The sequence below is a fragment of the Arvicola amphibius genome, chromosome X (assembly GCF_903992535.2).
Source record: "Arvicola amphibius chromosome X, mArvAmp1.2, whole genome shotgun sequence".
NCBI lineage: Eukaryota > Metazoa > Chordata > Mammalia > Rodentia > Cricetidae > Arvicola > Arvicola amphibius.
The window spans coordinates 76,206,250-76,232,354 of NC_052065.1; the positions used below are offsets into that span (position 1 = coordinate 76,206,250).

Here is a 26,105-nt window from a genome sequence, read left to right on the forward strand (position 1 = left end):
ATCAGTCCCAGTCCAGTTGGCCTTGGTGAGCTCCCATTAGATCACTCCCATTGTCTCCGTGAATGGGTGCACTCCTGACTTCCTTGCTTATGTTCTCCTTCCTTCTGCTCCTTATTTGGACCTTAGGAGCTCAGTCCAATGATCCAATGTGGGTCTCTGTCTCTATCTCCATCCAATGTCAGATGAAGGTTCTATGGTAATATGCAAGATAATCATCAGTATGGCTATAGTAGAGGGCCAGTTCAGGCCCCCTCTCCTCAGCTGCTCAAGGAGTAAGCTGGGGACATCTCCTTGGACACCTGGGAACCCCTCTAGAGTCCAATCTCTTGCCTACCTTCAAGTGGCTCACTTAATTAAGATATATACTTCCCTGATTCCATATCCACTCTTCCTCCATCCCAACTGTCCCATTACCCCAACCTCTCCCCATCCTCCCCTTCTCACTTCTCTCTCCACATCTCCCCTTACCACCATCCTACCCCTCCTCCCAGCTCTCAATTTTTTCCTGGCAATCTTGTCTTCTTCCAATATCCAGGAGGATAACTACATGTTTTTCTTTGGGTTCACTTTCCTATCTAGCTTCTCTAGGATCATAAAATATAGGCTCAATTCTATGTCTAGAATCCACCAATGAGTGAGTACATACCATATTCATCATTTTGGGTCTGGGTTACCTCACTCAGGATGGTGTTTTCTATTTACATCCATTTGCATGCAAAGTTCAAGATGTCATTTTTTTTTCTGCTGAGTAGTACTTTAATGCGTATATATTCCACACTTTCTTTATCCATTCTTCCATTCAGGGGCATCTAGGTTGTTTCCAGGATTTGGCTATTACACATAATGCTGCTATGAACATATTTGAACAAATGCTTTTGTAGTATGATAGGGCATCTCTTGGGTATATTCCCAGAAGTGGTATTGCTGGATCCTGGGATAGGTTGATCCCAAATTTCCTGAGAAATCACCACACTGATTTCCAAACTCTTTTTACAAAGCTACAGTCACTTTGATTCCAAAACCACACAAAGACCCAACCAAGAAAGAGAATTACAGACCAATCTTAATCATGAACATCGATGCAAATATTCTCAATAAAATTCTGGCAAACATAATCCAAGAATTCATTTAAAAAATTATCCATTACGATCAAGTAGGCTTCATCCCAGAGATGCAGGGCTGGTTCAACATATGAAAATCTATCAATGCAATCCATCATACAAATAAACTGAAAGAAAAAAACATGATCATTTCATTAGATGTGGAAGAAGCATTTGACAAACTTCAACATCCCTTTATGATAAAGGTGTAGGAGAGGTTAGGGATACAAGGATCATACATAAATATAATAAAAGCAATATATAGCAAGCCAACAGCTAATATCAAATTAAATGGAAATAAACTCAAAGTCATTCCACTAAAATCAGGAATAAGACAAGGCTGTCCACTCTCACCATATCTCTTCAACATAGTTCTTGAAGTTCTAGCAATAGCAATAAGACAACACCAGGAGATCAAAGGGATTCGAATTGGAAAGGAAGAAGTCAAACTTTCGTTATTTGCAGATGATATGATAGTGTACATTAGTGACCCCCAAACCTCTACCAAAGAACTCCTACAGCTGATAAATAACTTCAGTGAAGTGGCAGGTTACAAGATCAACTCAAAAAAAAAAAATCAGTAGCCCTCCTATACACAAAGGACAGAGAAGCAGAGAGGGAATTCAGAGAAACTTCACCTTTTATGATAGCCACAAATAGCATAAAGTATCTTGGGGTAACTTTATCCAAGGAAGTGAAAGATCTATTTGACAAGAACTTTAAGTCTTTGAATAAAGAAATTGAAGAGGACACCAGAAAATGGAAAGACCTCCCAAATATGTGAATTTTATCTGCTCTGTTTATCATTTTCAGAACTTAGTCACTAACTTTGATTTTGTTTCCCTTTCTATTTGGATTTGTGTATTAGTTTTGCTATTGTGTGTCTGTCTTTGTACAAGATACCTTATTTCTTTTTATCCTCCTTTTTATTTTAGTACTTTTCCTCTGAAAATTAAAAATATTATGTTATTTGGGTTATTAAGGGAGTTTTAGGAAGTTTGATTATGTTAAATTATTTAAAGCAATGCACAGAATGATAAGTATGTCATAAATAATAGCTTTAATATATATGGTCAAGCACAACATTGCTGAACATGCTCCATTATTTCAATGTAATATAATTGTACAGTTATTTTTTTCCTTCTAATGACAATTTGGGATTTTACTAGACTATAGTCTTAGTTCTTATTTCTCTCCCTGAATTAGATAATTGCCAATATCCAGGTCAGGTTAAAGCCAGTTAAACATAAATGGGAGACAAGGGTTGAAGCTTTTAAAATAAACAAAAAATGTTGAAAATACTTATGGGTTGAAATTTCCCTAAAAATATCGAATCACTGTATTTTTATTAATGGTGATGTAACAATGGAGTGGTGTATTTTCAGATAGTAAAATAAAGAAATCTTTTATACAAACCTCTACATTATAAAATAATTTGTTATACTACATAAAAATTGTTTTCAAATAAGGATATATTAATATAAAATAAATCTGTGTAATCAAATCATTAATTTATCAGGAAATTTCATTACATTTTTCTGATATTGATAATGGGAAAATCCATATAATAGAATGTGTGAAATGAATGACAGAAAAATGGAGAAACCCATGCAGCATTCATTTGAGAGACATAAAACAAGCAAATATAACATCTGAGTTGGCCAGATAGTCTGTAATCCAAAAAAATCAATATCATGGGCCTTATATACTTAATTTTTCACTCTTAATATGATATCATTAAAAGTCATAAAACAGAGTCATAAAGATAATTCAATGGGTAAAAGTTCTTGCCACGAAGCCTGAAAAATTGAGTTCCATCCCGAGAGCCCCTATGATGGAAGAAGAGCACCAACTCCTAAAAGCTGTCCTCTGACTACCATTCAGGAGCCCACACAGAGACAGACACATAGACATGCACACAAATAAATAAAATAAATATACGTAGTAATACGATTTGAGCATATCAAGTATTCTTCAAGAATATCCAAATGCAAAATATTTCTTGAAAGCCCTAGCAAGTTCTTAGTAAAATTGATCAATTTGGTAAAAAAGAAAAATTACAAGATGTCCAAATTACTGTTTAAATATAACTTGGTTATGAATAATTCAAGAATGCTTTAATGATAGCTTAATGCTTTACCCAGGTTATTTCTTTTTGGTAATCTTTTACATAATTGTTACAAGAGAATTTTACAAAGTACTGTTTTCAGTTCTCTGAATGTATAAAACATAGGAAAAGTACACAGGTATTAAATATTCATAGTGTGAGTAGCCTACAGCAGCTTTAATATGTGTCCTTTAATGTCCTATTCAATCCAACTGACCTTTGAGAAGAAAACAGACTGTTTTCTTTATTAAATTTACCCTAAGTGCCAAGAATGTCTGTATATACGTATTACTAGTAAGCACTGTATAAATGGAGTAAGGTCAAATTAAAGATACAAATAATGGCAATGCCATTAAAGATACAAATAATGGCAATGCCATTAAAGTAATCAAGCCTTCTAAACTGCATCTGTCATTAAGTATCACCACTAGAAATTTGTCCTTTCTCCTTTCTCCTACCAAGAAACAAAATGGACCACCAACTTGAAAAATAACATTATTCCTGTAAAAGAAAAGGATATTTCTGAATACACTTGCTGACATTCTTCAAAAACTCATGTCATTTCCCTGAAATATTAGCTTTGACATTTTGTAAGGTTAAACTCTATTTTCCAAGTGAACTTTTACTGTGTTGTAGAAGATATATTCCTCCAGGGAGAACATGTCTTTGGAGAGTAATAAAATCACACTTAGGTATAGGACAAAATTCTTTTAAAAACATATGACTTAAAAAGAAATGGGTGTCCTTTTTCAAAAATAAAAAAAGTAATACCGTAATTGTGAAATGTTACCAAATGTTTTGGTAATTGTTAAAGAACAGACAGAATGATACTATAAGGGTGTGTGGAATGTCATTTTAAATACCTTCAATTGTTTTAGAAGTTTTATAGCCAATATTGCTCTAATATTCTTGTTGTGTATATGATATTTAATTAAATTATTTTGAGATAGGTTTGCTTGAGCAATATGGACATTTTTAAAGTTGTAGAAACTAAAATAAAATTAACAATATTTATGTTACTATTATCAGCAAATGCATCCATATTATTTTGAATTTTTCAATATTCACAATCATAAATTGTTTCTATATTTTTCTAGTGTCATTTGTTACTTGAGGTGGATTGTTTACAAAATAAAATATAAATAGTAACAAAACTCATGCATAAGAAATTTCACTGATGTTCAAACACCTTATATAATACGGTATAGTATTTACATACTGGCAAATATTGTATTTAACTGTCTAGATTATATTAAACACTTAATGTTGTATAAATCCTTTGTGCTGAATAGTTATGGTAGTATACTGTTCATGGATCGAAGGCAAAAAATATATATCTACATATGTTCATAGAGTTTGAAATATTTCTGAGTGTTTTCAATTTGATTTGTTGACTGTGGATATGTTGAACACACAGCAAAATATAATTTCATATCTTAGAACCAAAAAATAATGACAACATCTTCAAGTTACCATATTGCAATATTTATGTTACTATTATCAGCAAATGCATCCATATTATTTTGAATTTTTCAATATTCATAATCATAAATTGTTTCTATATTTTTCGAGTGTCATTTGTTACTTGAAGTGGATTGTTTACAAAATAAAATATAAATAGTAACAAAACTCATGCATAAGTTATTTCTTAATATCTGAAATGTAATTTCAAAGTGTTTAAAGTTTTTGGAAGAAAGCTTTATCATCAAAAATGTTATAATTGAGATAACTTTTGTGTTAAAGTTAATATTATTGAAAAAAATAAAGTATTGGATTTTCTTCTATAAAAATAACTTCAGTGTTGGTTAACACTACTTAAACCATCCAAACAATTTATAACAACTCTCTTGTTGAATCAACTACCCTGAAAATGGCTACCACCTGGATGTGTGACCAATGCCTTGTCATTTTCAACATTTGGAATAGGATGGGATCAACAGGGCTACTCTGCAAAGAATAGGAAGCTACTTTAAAAATCATAAGTGGACCTAATGAATACACCAGAGGTCCAGAATATGGTAAAAATGGTAAATATTTGAATGATGTCTTAAAAGGTTGAAGTGAAAATGGGTACCATTTGAAGAACAGTTGAAAAGGGGACAGTCAGTCTTGATATATGGTTGAATGCCATTCTAAAGGTATGAATTGTTCATGGCCTGCAAGAATAAAATACCAAATCACATAAAGGGAAGTCTAGTAGAGTAATGTCAAATTATTCATAGGAAACTAAAATGTAGACAGGTTTGATATAATGTATTTCAAGATCTGAAAGATAGTAACTGCCAACGAATAATATTATACCCAGTTAACCACTCTGTCATAACTAAAGGAAAAATAAGTACTTCCCACAATAAAATAGAATAAAGGAATTTGAAACCAACAGCAAACTTTATAAAAGAAACTTGAAGGAATCCTACAAAATGAAGAGAAAATTTCATCCACAAAGTAGGCAACAAGAAAAAAAAAAACAAATCATGACAGAAAAATAATAATCAAGATAGGAAGACAAAACAAGTACTACAAAACCAACAAATGGTAGAAATTAATGACTAGTTTTCAATAATTTTGAATATAAATTGATCTCAGTTACTTAATGAAAACCCATAAACTTATAGATTGGATTAAAAAGCAGGAGCCATATGTTTGTGAGATCCAAGAAATGTGTAAAAACAACAGAAACATGCCCTCAGCAATGCTGAAGCATGCACAGGCAGACCATTTATATTAGGTTTCATGGTCTGAGTTGGTGAGGATATCTGACCAGGTCTCTTCCTCAAGGAACAGATTCCAAGATAAACAAACTTGGATCTCTGGATTCAGAGTGGAGAGTATGAATCATTAAACCACAGGAACTGGTGCTTCCCAAGAAATGTACCTCCTCCCAACATCCATACAATACCTTAAAGGAGCAGGATAGAGAAATGTATTCTCAGAATAAAAGCCTAGTACAGAAGCATATGTAGCTTTGTAAACATCTGACACCACAACAGTAGTATTGGAAAAAAAAAGATCATGATTATTATGACCTACTGATGAAGAAAACAATCAACCAGGCTTACATTACTGTTCTAAACATATATTCCCTGACCAAAATTGCAACCAATTTAATAAAAAAATACTGCAAAAAGTAAAGTCATTGATTAACACCAATACAATTTCATAGTTCACAAATTCAATACTCTATTCTTATAAATAGATAATACAGACCACAAAATAAAAAAGAGAAATATTTGAATTAAATAACATGATAGATCAGGTGGACTTAAAAGACATTTACAGAAGAAGTCCTTATAAGCACTGAAGAATGTAAAGCTTTCACAAGCAGTCTATGAAAATTAATCAAAATTGCTCATATCTTAAGACATAAAGCAATGATTCACACAAATAATAAAACTGAAATAATTCCTTAGCAAAAATAACAAAAATGAAATATCTACTTGTAGTCTATCTGATTTCAATAGAATTTTTTTTACAAAGAAATAACAGGCGAAACTATGGAACAGATTCATCCTCACTAAGTCTAAACAACACACTATTGAACAATGAATGGGTCATCACAGATATCAAGAGAAAAACAAATATAATTCCTAAAACTGAATGAATATGAAAACACAACCAACTACAACCTATGAGATACAATGAAAGCATTCTCAAGAGGAAAATTTGTAGCTTTTATTAACTACATAAAGAAATTAGGGGCTGAAAAATAAGTAGCTTAGTAATATTGCTTAACATTCTGGAAGAAGATGAATAAACTAAAGAACAAGTAAAAAGAAAAAAATTAAAAATCAAAAAAAAACAAAGAATTGATTAATTACAAAGAAAAGATGAGCATATCCTTAGCCAAACTAACTAAAAGTAAGAGAGGAAAAATCCAATTTGATAAAATAAGAAATGGAAAAGAAGCCATCAAAGAAGATAACAATGAAATCCAAATAATATCAGGAATTATCTTAAATTTACATATTTCACTAAATTAAAAAAAAATTGAAAGAAATGTTTGAATTTCTAACTTCATATGAGTTACCAAAATTAAACATAGAATAAACAATCTAAATAAACAAATGACAAATCAAAAACAAGCAATAAGATTAAAGCATTATGGCTGGATAGCAGCCGCCAAAATGAAGTTCAATCCCTTTGTGACTTCTGACCGGAGCAAGAACAGCAAACAGCATTGCAATGCGCCTTCTCATATTCGGAGGAAGATCATGTCTTCCCCCCTTTCCAAAGAGCTGAGACAGAAGTACAATGTTCGCTCGATGCCCATTCGAAAGGATGAAGAAGTTCAGGTTGTCCGGGGACACTACAAAGGCCAGCAGATTGGCAAAGTGGTCCAGGTGTACAGGAAGAAATACGTCATCTACATTGAACGGGTGCAGAGAGAAAAGGCTAATGGCACAACTGTCCACGTGGGCATCCACCCCAGCAAGGTGGTGATCACCAGGCTAAAGCTGGACAAAGACCGAAAGAAGATTCTGGAAAGGAAAGCCAAGTCTCGACAAGTAGGAAAGGAGAAGGGCAAATACAAGGAAGAAACAATTGAGAAGATGCAGGAGTAGGGGCGTCTCATACTGTTTTTATTAAAGACTGCTTGAGTAGAAAAAAAAAGATTAAAGCGTTATTTAAAATCTTCCAACTAAATTCCAAGCCCACATGGATTCATTGAACAATTACCAAAAGAACAATAAAAACAGAAATAAATCCTAAAATTAATATTTCTCAAACTATTTCATGAGATAGAAAGGAAATGAATACTACCATACTCTTTCTATGAAATTTGCACTACCCTGATACCTAACATAGATAAATGCCATCAAAAATATTTCAGATTAATTTTCCTGATAAAGTTCAATGCATGAGATCTTAATTTTCCAGTTTATACAATATAGTTTATCATACAATATCTCCTGATCAACATTTTTATTCCCTCTACTCTTCCCATGTCCCTACCATGTCCCCTCTCTTCCAGGTTGCTCCTGCTCTATTTTCCTTCAGAAAAGAGCAGGGCTCCAAGAGACAACAACCAAATACAACAAAACAGGATACACAAGACAAGTCAGAAATCCTCATTTTGAGGCTGGTCAAGGCAACCCAATAAGATGTGTTTCAAGAGCAGGTGAAGGAAGCAGAGATACACTTGCTCCCACTTTTAGGTATCCCAGAAAAACACCAAGCTACCAGACATAACAAATATGCAGAGGTCCTGATGCAAATCCAGGCAGGCCATATGCATGCTCCTGAAAGCCTTGTAAGCCCACATGAATCTTGCTTAGTTGACTCAGTTGGCCATACTTTCTTGGTTTCATTTACTGCACCCCAGACTCCTACTATCATTCCTCTTCCTCTTCTTCAGGATTCTGAGAGCTCTGAGAGGAAGGGATAGATGGAGACCAATTTAAACTATCTCTATAATATCATTCTGTTGGTCTCAGCATGCTCTCCCATCTGATACCCAAGGAAACCTCTGTGAGGATGACTGGCAAGGCACCAGTCTATGACTATAGCAGATTATCATTTCACTGATATTTTTGACAATCCTGTTTGGTTCTACCCTAGGTTTCTAGGCTAATCATTCTCAGGTTCTTGGTCATACAGGTAGTTTAGGGCATGTTCTCCTCATGGGATGTTTCAAGCTAAATACACATTGATTGACTACTCCAACAAATTCTACATCTGTGTATCTTGAAGGCAACACAGACAGTAGATCAAGGCTTTTGTTGCTGGGCTTGTGAACACAATTCTCTTCTGATAGCCTGAAAAGTATTTTGTCATATCACAGAATTTAGAACATATGGGTAAAACTCCATGCGGGTCCCAGTTTGACCATTCTATGTTCAATGAGCGCTGTAGATGTTGTCCTCAACAATGGTGCCCCACTGTCAGTTTTCATAGAGAAATCCTCTGTACTAGCATCAGCCTTGGTTGTTTAGGTATATCCATGGGATTCCGCTGGCCAACAACTTCATGCAATGCAACCCTGTCCACCTCTCAAAGACTTGCCTGGCTAAAAAGATGGTAAATTCAGACTCCTGACCCTCCATTACTATGAGTCCACAATAGAGTTAACCTCATAATACTAGGAAGTTTCGACTATACTAGATTTCTACACTGCCCACAAACACCCACTGATCTCATCTCTCTTACATTCTCTTCCTCCATCCCCCTACCTGCTCTATCATGAACATCTCCACCTGCCACAGTCTAACTGCAAAATCTATTTTACTTCTTTTTTTACAAAGAGATACATATGTAACCCTGTACTCCCCTCTTTACCTAGTCTCTGTGAGTCTGAAAATTGTAGCTTTATTATTACTTACTTTATAGTTAATATCATCTTAAAAGTGAATATATACTGCATTTCTCTTTCTGAGTCTTGGTTACCTCACTCAGCATGTTTTTTCTAGTTGCATATATTCATCCTCAAACTTCTTAATAGCTGAGTAATACTCCATTGTGTACATACACCATAATTTCTTTATCCATTCATTTTTTGAGAGATATCTACATTGGTTCCAGGTTCTAACTACTATTAATAAAGTCATAATGAAAATAGTTGAGCAAATGTCCTTGTGGTAGGATTGAGCATCCTTAGTGTATACATCTAAAAGAGACAGAGCCAGTTCTTGAATAGATTCTCTTCCTAATTTTCTGAGAAATTGCCATATTGATTTTCATGATTATAGTACAAATTTGTGCTCTAACAAGCAATGGATGAATTGTCCACATGTTTTGCATCCTCCCCAGAAAGAACTTTCACTTGTTTTTATTTAGCTTAACCATTTTGATAAGTGTAAAACATAATCCCAAACATTTAAAAGGATCTCAAGTAGTTGAGATTTCTCTTATGGGGATTCTTCACTTAGATCTGTAACCCATTTTAATTGGAATTTGCTTTATGATATCTAGTATCTTGGAATTTTTGTATTTTGGATATTAGACATCTAAAATATGTGAAGTTGATAATTTTTCCCATTCTGTAGGCTGTCACTTTGTCCTATTGATGGTGCCCTTTGCCTTACAGAAGGCTTTTCATTTCAACCATTTTATACTTGTTGATATCAGTGCAGGTATTTTCATTATTCTATTCAGAAAGTTGTCTCCTATGTCAATGCTTTCAAAGTATTCCCTACTTTCACTTCTATTAGGCTCAGTGTATCTGGTTTTATGTTGAGGTTTTGAACCCACTTGCAAGTCTTTATTTATGTAAGGTGATAAATATGGCTCTATTTGCATTTTGACACTGAGATATCCAGTTAGACCAGCACAAATTGTTGAAGATTATTTCATTTTTTTTCTATTTTGTATGTTTGGATTCATTGTCAAAAATCAGTTATCCATATGCCTATGGATTTATATCTGGGTCTTCAATTTGATTTCATTGACTGATATATCTGTTTTTGTATGGTAAAATGTGAAATTAGAAATGCTGAGGCCTCCAGCACTTCTTTTTTATTGTTTTCATTGAGCTATATATTTTTCTCAACTCACCTCCCTTTTCCCCCATTCCTTCCACCCTTTCCCATGATCGCTGATGCTCCCAATTTACTCAGAAGATCTTGTCTTTTTCTACATCCCATGTAGTTTAGCTTCATGTATAACTCTCTTAGGGTTCTCCTTGTAGTCTAGGTTCTTTGGGGTTGTGAATTATAGGATTTTTTTTCTATGCTTCATGTTTAAAAGTCACTTATGTGTGAGTACATATTATATTTGTATTTCTGGGTCTGGGTTACTTCACTCAATATGATATTTTCTAGATCCATCCAATTGCCTGAAAATTTTAAGATGTCATTACATTTTTTCCCTCTGTGTAATACTCTATTTTGTAAATGTTCCACATTTTCTTTATCTATTCTTTGGCTGAAGGAATTTAGATTGTTTCCAGGATCTGTATATGAAAAATAATAGTTAAGCACATGTCCCTGTAGTGTGCTTGAACATCTGTTGTTTGAAGCTGTTAGTTTGTTCCAAGTTCCACAGACCACAAAATAATCACACAGTAACTATATTATTTTCATTACTGTTTGGCCAATACCTTAACCATATTTCTAGATAGTTCGTATATGTTAAACTAACCCATATCCATTAATCTGTGCATCACCACAAGGCCGTGGCCTATCTGGAAAGTTTCAGTAAGCTTCAGTGAAGGCATCTTTCTCCTATGTTGGCTAAAGGGCTTCTCCCTGCCTCAGAATTCTTCTTCATGGCATTCAGTTTAGTTTTCCCTTCCTAGCTCTATTCTGTCCTATCATAGGCCAAAGCAGCTTCTTTGTTCATTAACCAACAAAAGCAACACATATGCAGTAGGACTTTCCACACAAAGCATTCTTTGGGTATATACCAAAAAATAGTATTGTTGGTTCTTTGGGTAGGCTGTACCCTAATTTACTGAGAAGTCACTATAATGATTTGCAAAGCAGATGTACCAGTTTGCTCTTCCACCAGTAATGGAAGAATGTTTCCTTTACCCCACATCCTCTCTTTCATAACTTGTCATCAGTGTTTTTTATTTTAGCCATTCTTACAAGTAAAAGATGGAATCTCAGGTTTTATTTTATTTTATTTTATTGATTTGCAGTTCTCTGATGGCTAAGGTTGTTGAACATATCCTTAAGTATCTTTCAGCCATTTTTGATTTCTCTGTTGAGAGTTTTTGTTCAGGTCTGTTCCCCATTTTTTTTATTGGCTTGTTTGCTCTTTTGATGACTTTTTTTTAGTTCTTTGTATAATTTGAAGATCCACCCTCTGTCTGATGTGGGATTGTTGAAGATCTTTTTCCATTCCATAGGCTGCCATTTTATCTGGTTGACCATGTCTTTTGCTTTAAAGAAGCTTCTTAGTTTCAGGAGTTCCCACTTATTAATTGTTTCTATCAGTGTCTGTGCTACTGGGGTTATATTTAAGAAAGGGTCTCCTGTGCCAATGCATTCAAGTGTACATCACACTTTCTATTCTACGAGGTTCAGTGTGGTTGATTTTATGTTGAGATCATTGATCCATTTGGACTTCACTATTGTTCATGGCAATAGATATGCACCTTCAATTCTATTCCATTGGTCCTCCTATCTCTTTATGCCAATACGAGGCTGTTTTTAGTACTGTAGCTCTGTAGTAGAGTTTGAAGTCAGAGGTTATGATAAAGAATTTCCTTTATTGTACAGGATTATTTAGGTTATTCTGGGTTTTTGCTTTTCAATAAGAAGTTGAGTATTGTTCTTTTTAGATATGTGAAGAATTTTGCTGATTTTAATGGGCATTGAACTGAATCTGTTGATTGCTTTTGGTAAGATTACCATTTTTGGTATGCTACTTCTACCTACTCAAGAGCATGGGAGACCTTTCCATTTTCTGGTGTCTTTAATTTCTTCATTAAAAGGTTTAAAGTTCATGAATATGGGTCTTCCATTTATTTTGTTAGAGTCATTGCAAGATATTTTATGTTATTTCTGGCTATTGTGAAGGCTGATATTTTACTGATTTCTTTCTCAGCACATTTATTAACTGTGTAAAAGAAGGCTACTAATTTTTTGACTTAATTTTGCATCCTTCTATATATCTGAAGGTGTTTATGAGATGTAGAAGTTCCTTGGTAGAATTTTTGGGGTCACTTGTGTAAACTATCGTATCATCAGCAAATAGTGAGAGTTTGAGTTCTGCTTTTCTGATTTGTATCCCCTTGATCTTCATTTGTTGTTTTGTTGCTCTAGCTAGAACTTCAAGTACTATGTTGAATAGATATGAAGATAGTGGATAACTTTATCTTGTTCTTGATTTCAGTGAGATTGCTTTCAGTTTCTCTCCATTTAGTTTGATGTTGGCTTGTTTTAAATTACCTTTATTATGTTCCTTGAATCCCTGATTTCTCTAAGACCTTTATCATGTATTTTGCTGAAAGATTTTCAGCATCTAATGAAATGATCATGTATTTTTTTCTGTTTGTTTATATGGAGGATTATATTGACAGATTTTTCTATGTAGAACCATGCCTGCATCTGAGATAAAGCCAACTTGACCACTGTGGATGTTATTTCTGAAAAGTTCTTTGATTCAGTTTGCCAATATTTTATTGAATATTTTTGCATCAATGTTCTCAATGAGATGTATTATTTTTCTAGTAATGTCTTTGTGCGGTTTGGATATCATGATACTTGTAGCCTCATAAAAAGAGTTTGGCCATGTTCCTTCTGATTCTGTTGTGTGGAATAATATGAGGAATATTGGTATTAGTTCTTCTTTTAAAACCTTATAGAATTTAGTGCTGAAACCATCTGGTCCTGAATTGGAAAAGTTTTCTTCTGTGATTTTGTTGAATATATTTTCTGTGCTTTTGAGTTGTACTTCATCTCCTTCTACCACTATTATTCTCAGGGTTGTTGTTTTCTCAGTGTCCCATGTTTTGTCTTAGGTTTTTGTTAGATTTAATGTTTTCTTTTACCGATGAGTCTATTTCCTCTAGTGTATCTTCAGTGCTTTAGATTCTTTCTTCTGTATCTTGTATTCTGCTCTTTACGCTTGCATTTGTGGTCCCTGAACGTTTTCTCATAATTTTCATTTCTATAATTTTCTCAGTTTTTGTTTTCTTTATTGTCTTTATTTATTTTTCAAATCTTGAATCATTTCTTTCATCTGTTTGATTTTTCTTGTTTTTTCCTTAAGATTTTTTGTTGTTGTTGTTGTACAGATTTGTATGGTCCAAAATCAAATATATATATACTTTTTTATTTTATTTTTATTTTATTTATTTTTAATTATTATTAAAAATTTCTACCTCATCCCTACCTCCCATTTCCCTCTCGCTCCATTAACTACCCCCTCCCTTTCCAGTCCAAGGAGCAGTCAGGGTTCCCTGCCCTGTGGGAAGTCCAAGGTCCAGCCCACTCCATCCAGGTCCAGGAAGGTGAGCATCTAAACAGACTAGGCTCAACCAAAGCCAGTACATGCAGTAGGATTAAAACCCAGTGCCATTGTTCTTGGCTTCTCAGCCAGCTCTCATTGTCTGCCACACTCAGAGAATCCATTTTGATCCCATGCTTTTTCAGTCCCAGTTGAGCTGGCCTAGGTGAGCTTCCATTAGACCAGCCCCACCTTCTCCATGGGTGGGCGCACTCCTCGAGGTTGTGACTTCCTTGCTCATGTTCTCCCTCCTTCAGCTCTTCATTTGGTCCTTGGGAGCTCAATCCTGCACTCTAATGTGGGTCTCTGTCTCTATCTCCATCCATCGCCAGATGAAGCTTCTATGGTGATATGCAAGATATTCATCAGTATGGCTTTAGGATCAGACCATTTCAGGCTCCCTCTCCTCAGCTGCTCAAGGAACTAGTAAGATATATAATTCCTTGTTCCCATATTCACCCTTCCTATATCCCAACCATCCTATTCCCCCAAGCTCTTCCCATCCTCCACTTCACACTTTTCTCGCCCCATCCCCCCTCCCCCCATCCCACCCCACCCCTATGTTCCCATTTTTTGTCCGGCAATCTTGTCTTCTTCCAGTATCCAGGAGGATAACTATATGTTTTTCTTTGGGTTCACCTTCTTATATAGCTTCTCTAGGATTTTTACGAATTATAGGCTCGATGTCCTTTATTTATGGCTAGAACCCAATTATGAATGAGTACATCCCATGTTCATCTTTTTGGGTCTGGGTTACCTCACTCAGAGTAGTGTTTTCTATTTCCATCCATTTGCATGCAAAGTTCAAGATGTCATTGTTTTTTACCCCTGAGTAGTACTCTAATGTGTATACATTCCACACTTTCTATATCCATTCTTCCATTGAAGTGCATCTAGGTTGTTTCCAGGTTCTAGCTATTACAAACAATGCTGCTATGAACATAGTTGAACAAATGCTTTTGTAGCATGATAGGGTATCTCTTGGGTATATTTGCAAGAGTGGTATTGCTAGATCCTGGAACAGGTTGTTTCTGAATTTCCTGAGAAACCACCATACTCATTTCTAAAGTGGTTGCGCAAGTTTGCATTCCTACCAGCAGTGGATGAGTGTACCCCTTACTCCACAACCTCTGCAGCAAAGGCGACCATTAGTATTTTTTATTTTAGCCATTCTGACAGGTAAAAGATGGTATCTCAAAGTTGTTTTGATTTGCATTTCCCTGATTGCTAAGGAGGTTGAGCATGACCTTAAGTGTCTTTTGGCCATATAAACTTCTTCTGTTGAAAATTCTCTGTTTGCTTCAGTGGCCCATTTTTTAATTGGGTTAATTAGCTTTTTAAATTCTAGTTTCTTGAGTTCTTTATATATTTTGGAGATCGGACCTCTGTCTGTTGCGGGGTTGGTGAAGATCTTCTCCCAGTCAGTAGGTAACCCTTTTGCCTTAATGACAGTGTTCTTTGCTTTACAGAAGCTGCTCAGTTTCAGGAGGCCCCATTGATTCAATGTTGCCCTTAATGTCTATGCTGCTGGGGTTATATGTAGGAAGTGGTCTCCTGTGCCCACATGTTGTAGAGTACTTTCCACTTTCTCTTCTATCAGGTTTAGTGTGTTCAGATTGATATTGAGGTTGTTAATCAATTTGGAATTGAGTTTTGTGCATGGTGACAGATATGGATCTATTTTCATTATTCTACAGGTTGACATCCAGTTATGACAGCACCATTTGTTAAAGATGCTTTCTTTCTTCCATTGTGTACTTTTAGCTCCTTTGTCGAAAATCAGGTGTTCATAGGTTTGTGGGTTAAGATCCGGGTCTTCTATTTGATTCCATTGGTCGACTTCTCTGTTTTTTATCCCAATACCAAGCTATTTTCAATACTGTAGCTCTGTAATAGAGTTTGAAAACAGGGATGGTAATGCCTCCAGAAGTTCCTTTATTGTATAAGATTGTTTTGGCTATCCTGGGTTTTTTGTTTTTCCATATAAAATTGATTATTGTTCTCTCAAGGTTTGTGAAGAATTTTGATGGGACCTTGATGGGGATTCCATTGAATCTATAGATTGCTTTTGGTAGAATTGCCATTTTTACTATGTTGATCCTCTCAATCCAAGAGCAAGGGAGATCCTTCCATTTTCTGGTATCCTCTTTAATCTCTTTCTTCAAAGACTTAAAGTTCTTGTCAAATAGATCTTTCACTTCCTTGCTTAGAGTTACCCCAAGATAATTTATGTTATTTGTGGCTATCATGAAAGGTGATGTTTCTCTGATTTCCCTCTCTGCTTCGTTATCCTTTGTTTATAGGAGGGCAACTGATTTTTTGGAGTTGATCTTGTATCCTGCCACATTACTAAAGGAGTTTATCAGCTATAGGAGTTCTTTGGCAGAGTTTTTGGGTCGCTCATATACACTATCATATCATCTGGAAATAACAAAAGTTTAACTTCTTTCTTTCCAATTCGAATCTCTTTGATCTCCTTGTGTTGTCTTACTGCTATTGCTAGAACTTCAAGAACTATGTTGAAGAGATATGGTGAGAGTGGACAGCCTTGCCGTGCTCCTGATTTCAGTGGAATGGCTTTGAGTTTCTCTCTGTTAGATTTGATGTTAGCTATAAGCTTGCTGTAAATAGCTTTTATTATATTTAGGTATGAACCTTGTATCCCTAACCTCTCCAAGACCTTTACCATAAAAAGGTGTTGAATTTTGTCAAATGCTTTTTCTGCATCTAATGAAATAATCTCGTGTTTTTTTTTCTTTCAGTTTAATTATATGATGGATTACATTGTTAGATTTTTGTATGTTGAACCAGCCCTGCATTTTTGGGATGAAGCCTACTTGATCATAGTGGATAATTTTTCTAATGTGTTCTTGGATTCGATTTGCCAGTATTTTATTGAGAATTTTTGTGTCAATGTTCTTGAGTGAGATTGGCCTGTAATTCTCTTTCTTGGTTGAGTCTTTGTATGGTTTTGTTATCAGGGTAACTGTGGCTTCATAAAAGGAATTTGGCAATGACTCTTCTATTTCTATAATGTGAAGCACGGTAAGGAGTATAGGTATTAGGTCTTCTTGGAAGGTCTGGTAAAATTCTGCATTGAAACCATTTGGTCCTAGGCTTTTTTTTTGGTAGGGATTTTTGATAACAGCTTCTAAGTCTTCGTGGCTAACTGGTCTATTTAGATTGTTCAACTGATCTTCGTTCAACTGTGGGTTATGGTACTTATCTAAAAAAATTTCCATTTCTTTTACATTTTCCAATTTTGTGGCATATAGGCTTTTGTAGTAAGATCTAATGATTCTCTGAATTTCCTCTGTGTCTGTGGTTATGTCCCCCCTTTCATTTCTGTTCTCATTAATTTGCATGTTCTCTCTTTGATATTTGATTAGTTTGGAAAGGGGTTTGTCAATCTTGTTGATTTTCCCCAAGAACCAGCTTTTTGTTTCATTGATTCTTTGGACTGTTTGCTGTGTTTCTATTTTGTTGAATTCTGCCCTCAGTTTGATTATTTCCAGTCTTCTACTCCTCCTGGATGAGTCTCCTTTTTTTTTAGAGCTATCAGGTGTGCTGTTAAGTCTCCAATGTATGCTTCTCTGTTTTCCTTAAGTGGTCACTTAGTGCTATGAACTTTCATCTTAGCACTGCTTACATAGTGTCCCATAGGTTTAAGTATGTTGTGTCTTTATTTTTATTAAATTCAAGGAAGACTTTAATTTCTTTCTTTATTTCTTCCTTGACTTGTGAGGGATTCAGTAGTTGACTGTTCAGTTTCTATAAGTTTGTAGGCTTTCTGGAGGTAGCATTGTTCTTGAATTCTAGCTTTAATCCATGGTGATAGGACAAGACACAAGTGGTTACTAATATTTTTTGTATCTGTAAAAGTTTGCTTTGTTACCGAGTATGTGGTCAATTTTTGAGAAGGTTCCATGAGATGCAGAGAAGAAGGTATATTCTTTCCTATTTGGGTGGAATGTTCTATAGATGTGTGTTAAGTCCATTTGTTTCATTACCTCCATTAATTCTCTTATTTATCTGTTAGGTTTCCATCTGATTTGCCTGTCCATTGGTGAGAGAGGAGTGTTGAAGTCTCCTACTCTTAGTGTGTGTTGTTTGATGACTGCCTTGAGTTCTAGAAGTTTTTCTTTTACATAAGTGGGTGCTTTTATATTAGGGGCATAGATATTCAGGATTGAGACTTCATCCTGATGAATTGTTCCTGTTATGAGCACAAAATGTCCACCTCTATCCCTTCTGATGGATTTTACTTTGAAGTCAATTATTTTAGAAATTATTATGACCACTCCCGCTTGTTTCTTAGGTCCACTTTTCCCAACTCTTTACTCTGAGTAGATGTCTGTCTTTGTGGTTGGAGTGTGTTTCTTGTAAACAGAAGAATGTTGGATCCTGTTTTCATATCCAGTCTCTTAGCCTGTGCCTTTTTATAGGTGAATTGATTCCATTGATATTCAGTGATATTAGTGACCAGTGGTTGTTAACTCCGGTCATTTTTTTTTTTTGGTAGTAGAGTTTGTGTGTTACCTTTGAGTTGTGCTGTTGAAGAGTTGCTAGATGACTGAATTATTGTAGGCAGTGTTGGCATTGTTGGGTTCCTTGGGTTGTGATTTTCCTTCTATTCCTTTCTGTAATACTGGATTTGTGGCTACACATTGTTTAAATTTGTTTTTATCCTGGAATACTTTGTTTTCTCCATTGATAGTGAATGATAGCTTGGCTGAGTATAGTAGTCTGGGCTTGCATCCATGGTCTCTTAGTTTCTGCAGTACCTCTATCCAGGACCTTCTGGCTTTCATGTTTTCATAGAGAAGTCCGGTGTAAGTCTGATAGGCTTACCTTTATAAGTTACTTGACCTTTTTCCTTTATAGCTCTTAATATTATTTCTTTAATCTGTATGGTTTGTGCTTTGATTATTATATGGTGAGGGGATTTTTTTTTTATCTAGTCTATTCAGTGTCCTGTATGCTTCTTGAACCTTCATAGGAATATCTTTCTTTAGGTTGAGAAAGTTTTCTTCTATAATTTTGTTGAATATATTTTCTGGGCCTTCGATCTGTAATTCTTCTACCCCTATTATTCTTAGGTTTGGTCTTTTTATTGTGTTCCAGATTTCCTCAATGTTTTGTGATGAGAATTTGTTGGATTTGCTGTTTTCTCTTATCAGTGCATTTATTTTCTCTATGGTATCTTCAGAATCTGAGATTCTTTCTTCTATCTCTTGTATTATATTGGTTATGCTTGTTTCTGTAGTCTCTCTTCGTTTACCTAGATTTTCCATATCCAGCCGGCCCTCGGTTTGTGTTTTCTTCATTGCCTCCATTTCAGTTTACAATTCTTGAACTGTTTCCATTACCTGTTTGATTGTTTTTTCTTTGTTTTCCAGGGTATCATTTTCGGATTTACTTATTTCTTCGAACTTTTTGTTATATTTCTCATCCATTTCTTTAAGGGAGCTTTTCATATCCAGTTTAAGGGACTCTATCACTTTCATAATGTCAATTTTTCACTTCTTCTAGATTAGAGTTTTCAAGTCCGTCTGTTGTAAGATCGCTGGGTTCTGGTGTTTTCATGATGTTTTTCAGAATGTTGGAGCGATTACTGCCTTGGCGCCTGCCCATCTCTTCCTTCAAATGCTCTCCAATAGTTCTTCTGGTACATGATTATGGCCCCTTGTTGGCCAGGGACCCCTCCGATGGGTCTTTTGTTACAGGATAAGGGCTCCTTATTGGGCAGGTACCCCTCCGATGGGTCTTCTCTTACTGGATATTGGCTCCTTTGATGGGCAGGAATCTCACAGACAAAAGGCCCAGCTCTCCACTGGCAAGTTGAGTGAAACAAAGGATCTGCCGCCACTCACCACTGGGTCCCAGCCCCAATATGGGCTGAGCAGTGGGGTCTTGTGGTCAAGAAGGCGGGGAGGGGTACCTTAGGGATGCTGGGATGGGATAGGAAGAGAAGGGCAGTAGCCACAGGGACACACCCCTGCAGAATGACCAGAAAGATTAGCAGGTCCAGGAATGTTGCTCTGTGACCCGAGCTGCTGCAGCCCGCTGGTCAGAAACAAACTCACCCCTCTGATGGGTCTTCTGTTACCTTAAGATTTTTTTTATTTCTTCTAATTTTTGTTTGTTTGTTTTTTACATTTCTTTGAGACAATTTTTCATTTCTTCTTTAATGGCCTCAAACATCCTCCTGAAGTTAGTTTTTAGATCATTTTCTTTAGTTTCATCTATATTTGGGTGTTCAAGTCTTGCTGTTGTAGGGCCTCTAGTTTTTGTTGGTGTTGTTTTGATTTTTGAGGTGATGAGTTGGTTCTTACATTTTCTACCCATGTTTTTCTCTGATTACTGTAGTTGGAGCTTTGTCTCTGTTGATCAATCATCCAAGTGCTATTGTATCTGTGGCTCTTCATGGTTACTCTTCATGGTGCAGTCAGGGCCATGGTTCTAGCTACCCCAGCTGTCACTCAGTGTTTCTGGATGCTGTTCACCACTCCCAGGCATTGTGCTGCAGTCCTGGGGTCATTAGAGCCTACTCTCAGCTTGGTGCTGCTCCCACTGAGTTAGTTCCATTGGGCATGCTCTGCCAGAGGTAACTGGCTCATGCCTGCTCTGGCAGAGGTTGCGGGCTAGATCCTGCTCCAGCAGAGGTCATTGAATCACACACCTGGTCACACAGATGTCTCTGGCTTGGGCCTGCTCCCTGAGTACTGGCTCCCTTGTACCTGTTAGAGTGGAGGTTATTGTCTCAGGCTTGCCCCATTGGAGGTCACTGGCCTAAATCTGCTCCTGTCTTCCTGAGGGTGCTGCCTTTGGCATGTTCTGACTGAGGTCACTGTCTTAGGCCTCTTTCCACAGATTTATCTGGCCTGAGCCTTCTCCCAGGAAGGTCCCTGGCTTGGGGCCAGCCCTGCAGAGGTCTCTGGCTCAGGCCTGTTTCCTTTTTTATTATTATTATTATTATTTTTTTTTTTTTTTTTGGTTTTTCGAGGCAGGGTTTCTCTGTGGCTTTGGAGCCTGTCCTGGAACTAGCTCTTGTAGACCAGGCTGGTCTCGAACTCACAGAGATCCGCCTGCCTCTGCCTCCCGAGTGCTGGGATTAAAGGCGTGCGCCACCACCGCCCGGCCAGGCCTGTTTCCTTGTACCTGTTCCTTGGACCTACACCAGCAGAAGTTTGCAACGTTGTCTTCTAAAAACTTATATTTAATTTATATCTTTTGGGGGGAAAATTAGAAAGAGTATAATGCTTAAGACTCTAATGAATCTTTGCTTATTTTTACATATAATATTTGACATAAGTATATCAATATTTTATGTGTGCTTGTTTAAATATTTGATTTTAAATATTCTTCTGAATTTTATATTTCTAAAACATTAACTGCATGACAAAGATTTAATTCAAATCAATGAAACTAGGAAAAATATTAAATTCTTTTATCTTAGTTATCTATAGATAAGTACAGTATAAATTACTTGTTATTGTAATTATACTCAAAATTATCTGAAATAATTTATTTTATGCCTGCTCAAATAAAATATCTACAAATTAGTGGACCAAAAGATTTTTCAGAATAGTTTTATCATGGCATAATCATGACCTTGCTATACATTCTATTTTTCCCTGAAGTAGGTTTATATTAGAATAATATAAATGCATTTCCTTGTAACTTGTTTTTGTAGTAGCCAAGAATGATTTTGAACTTCTAATACTCTTTCTTCCTCCTTCTGATTGCCAAGACCTATGCATGCTAGACATAGACTATCCCAACTGAGCTATATCCATAGGCCTGTATTTAATTATTTCATAGTTCATATTTTTAAGCCTTTGAGACATAACTTAAGATTGTAATTTAAAAATTTTACAATTAACTAGAGTTTAATTTATTTTTGACATTTATTTTATGCGTGAATATCATCACATTATGCCTCATGCTTTCTCCTTTAATGGAATTTATATTCCAAGTATGTGTCATAAATCTTGGACTAATACTTACATGATTACTATTAAATTTCATTCCTTATAGTTCCTTTAATCAACAGGGGTTATGAACAATGAAGTCCAAAATTATAAGACATAACTTAGGTGAAGAAGACTTTCAATGAAAATTTATAACTAGGCATAGCAATGTTGGCACAAGTCTTTAATCTCAGCACTTGGGAGACAGAGGCAGGCACATCTCTATGAGTTCTAGGCCAGAATGGTATATAAGAACTAGTTCCAGGACAGATAGGACTGTTACACATAGAAACCCTGTGTCAAAAAGACTAAAAGAAAAGAAAGAAAATTTATAACTAAATGAACTTATTATCTCTTTTACTGTTATACAAAAATATTTCTATATAGCTAGAAATAGTAAGACTTTATTTATATAAATTTCATCTCAAATTTGTAATAATTCCTATACAAAATGAATGAGTAAACTGCTTTAAGAGTTAAATTATATAAATATGAATGAATGAGATAAATTAGGTTTAAAATAGTACACACCTATGGTTCCAGTTATATAAAAATTGAAAAAAAAAAACAAACACAATTTTATTGTTCAAAAATAGGATAGTTGAGAATGCAGAGAGCAGTCAGACATGACAAGGATAAGGACTTCTCCCATATTGGTTCTATTTTATAATTTAACATTTGTTTCTTAGGGTATGTTTACTTTGTTAACTATTCAATTAACATTTTTATAGTTTTCAATATGTAAGATTTGCTAAAACACTGAAAAGCATTTACAATTTCAAACATTTACCTTCAGAACTTCTGACTTTAAATGCAAAATCCTCCATAGATTCTTTCTTTTCATAATCTCATTTTGTTAACATAGTTCCTCATTCAATTGATATAGAAGAGAAAGATTTAAAATAAAAGAAAGTACTTATCCATATAGGCTTCATAATCATTGCCTATGAAAAACTGTTTTCTCCATGATGCATGAGGTGTATTTTGTTTTCTACAATCATAATATTATATCACATAATACCTGCTAAATTAAATAATTTGTTAAATAAGTACATTAATAAATATAACACCTTTCTCCATTTATCTGCTATGAGAGAGTGCCTCTTATGTAAAACAGGATTGCTAGAAAATTACAAATAACATTATGCAGTTGTCTTATAAATAACTTTCTTTTGGGACAGCTTGTCCTGCCTTTGACAACTTCAGGAAAAAGAGAATGCCGGAGAGAAATGTGGGAAATAGGCTGTAACAATTTCCTAATTGCAAATACCCTTAACCCCATCCCTATAAGGGGCTGCAACTCTCTTTTTCTACAGGAAAACACTTCAACATCCTGCCGAAGAGAGACTATCCCTTCTTTTGTGTGTTAATAGACAGTTTACTATGTTGAAGGTCAGGCTCTTATTTTTTTCCCGCTTCTTGTCACTTTAAGATTTCTCATAAATCTAATACAACCAAGATATTTTTCTTTGACTATAGCATATACCTTCATTTGTCACCTGTCTATAGTCAATCATGTGAATAGCTATGCCTCATTAATCCCATTAGTGTATGTGGACAGAAATCACACCATCAATATGTAATACTGACTGTGGACTTTGGCTCTGTTGATAGCAAATTAAGCTCTGTCTTTTCTTGTTTAAGTATAAGTCTTCCCTCAGAAAGACTCTACATTTTAATTTTAGTAATACTTATTCACTACTAGATGTCATGGTAGCAAATTAGGAAACATCTAAAAAGAGAATGGAGGGGGAGCGAGAAAGGGAAAACAAATAATGTGAATAAAAATTAAAACATTTATCAGAGTAAAAGACTAGGAATTAAACAGAGCCCCTAATAGACAGACATGGTAAGAGGATAACAGCAAAATGATGAAGATGGTAACTTTCAAAGACAGCTGGCTTCTTGTTCACCCTCCTGACATGAGACAAAACTCTTGTATCTTAAAAATAAAGGCTGGAATGACTTTTTATCCAGGCAGTAAACCAGTCTGACCAGTTCAAGGCCAGACCAGTATATTATACTTCAAGCTCACAGAACTATCATCTTTCTAAATTTACCAACTGTAAATTGGGGCTCAAAGATTCCCCATCAAAAACCCTTAATACCACCATACCTTAAAGAGAGTATGGTCTGATTCCTTGAATCTCCTTCTGGTTTTCAGAGGACATTTTTCTCTGTGGCCCTTTCTCTGTATGTACTTCCTAATACTCAATTAAAGCTTTTTATTACCCACTGATTCTCTCTGCTACTGTCTGCTGTGGCTGAGTTATCCTGTCCTTGTCCAGGCACCCTGCCAACTTGTAGTACTTAAGATTTTTTCTGCCTTTCAATTTTTTAACTGGCAGAGAAAAGGAACCAAATCAAGACCTCTAAATAGTAACAAGAGGACAGTATGGAATATTTCTCTTTTAAAAGGAAATGAAAGAATTGTCAGGTTAAACTGCTAAGTAAATGGTTTACTTGACTCTGCACCTAGTGCTAAAATTACAGGTGTGTGGGAACAAAACTATAAGAAAACATTTTGAAATGAGTGTGTCAGCTAACCTTTTTACTTTCTATTCTAGTCTTTGTCCCTCTACATTTACATAAAAATGTGAATTTTAAAAAATCAAGACATTTCCAAAACATAGGTCTCACAAATTTCAGCTAATAACAAAATCTTAAAATGTTTGTTTTATTAAAAAAATAGATATTTATGTGTTCAAATTTCTGTAGTCAAGTCAATATTATATATATGGTAGTTCAATTTTTAGGTGACACAAACCAATTTATGCTTTGGGGACAGATCAAGTTAAATACAGCATCGTCATTTACTGAGAAGAAAATGATAGCTGAATTGTTATTAAACTTGGGAATTATAACTTGTGTTCCAATCTAGGCCTGATTGCATGTCCTCAATAAAGCAATTAAAAGAGCCAAATTAAAGGTAGATAGTATCAAAGAGAGTTTAATTCAATATGTCCACATTGGAAAGAGGGGCAAGGTTATTCAGGAAACTCATTGGGGTCTTGATATTATAATAAAGTTTAAAGACAGGGCCAAGGATCTTTATATTTAAGTCCCAGGGATGGTTTTCTCCTGCCTATTAATGTCCTATCATTTTCTGTGCTGAATCAGTCATATCACATAAATTTATCTGGAAATTATTACAACAGTGAAATATTTTCCAGGAGGAAAGTCCCTATTCTGATTTGGCTCTCTTCTTCTCCCAGCATAAGATTCCTGTGGAAAATAAAATTTCTTCAATGTCTACTGTTTCATTAGTTTGCTACTCAGAATAAGACACACTAGGGGTTCTTTAGAATATATTCTTTCAGGCATCCTAGAGATGGAAAACTGGGTATTTTCCATATGGGGTCTGGGATGATTATTCATCAGGCACTCCAGTACAAATAGAAGATACATACACCATTTAGAAACTGTACTTGCTGAGTAGGAAGAGATCTTTGTACCTTTACCTAGTTAATTCACAAAGATATTTATATTGATACAATGTATGAAATCAAAACAAACCCCACAAATTTTAAATACTATATATTAATATAATATTATCAGCCTTAAACACAACTATATATAAGCACATTTAAGTGTGTGTGTGTTTCAGTATGTCTACATATAACAAAAACAATTAAAGGACATTTTTCTTTTTTTTTAGGGGGATTAGACTTGGGAAGAGTTGAAGAGAGGAGAAAGAGGGCCAGATATGATACAGATGTAGTACATTTATCCAAAAGAAGAGAATTATTGAACAAAACATCCTCGATATATTTCAAATAATTGTATGTTTTTGTACAGTTGGGACATACACACACATACGCAAACATATACATGCATATGTTTGTTTGATTGCTCATTTTAATTGCCTTTTTATTATTAAACATTATATACATGCATATATTTTTCTCATATCTGTGTTTCACTCCTGTTATGTAGTATTAGATAAAAATGTGCTAATTTTTTTTTATTCTGTGAAATACTTGTTTAATGATGCAAAGATTTGTTGCATTTGTTTAACTCTGTAAAGCTCTG

The 26,105-nt window shown here is 35.0% G+C and overlaps 1 protein-coding gene across 1 annotated transcript; it reads left to right on the forward strand.

The window, feature by feature from the left end:
- The first annotated feature begins 7,331 nt into the window (after positions 1-7,331).
- On the forward strand, positions 7,332-7,769 carry LOC119805249 (60S ribosomal protein L26-like). The gene has a single exon (XM_038317174.1). The coding sequence runs from the start codon at positions 7,332-7,334 to the stop codon at positions 7,767-7,769; it is 438 nt and encodes a 145-aa protein (XP_038173102.1).
- The last annotated feature ends 18,336 nt before the right edge of the window (positions 7,770-26,105 follow it).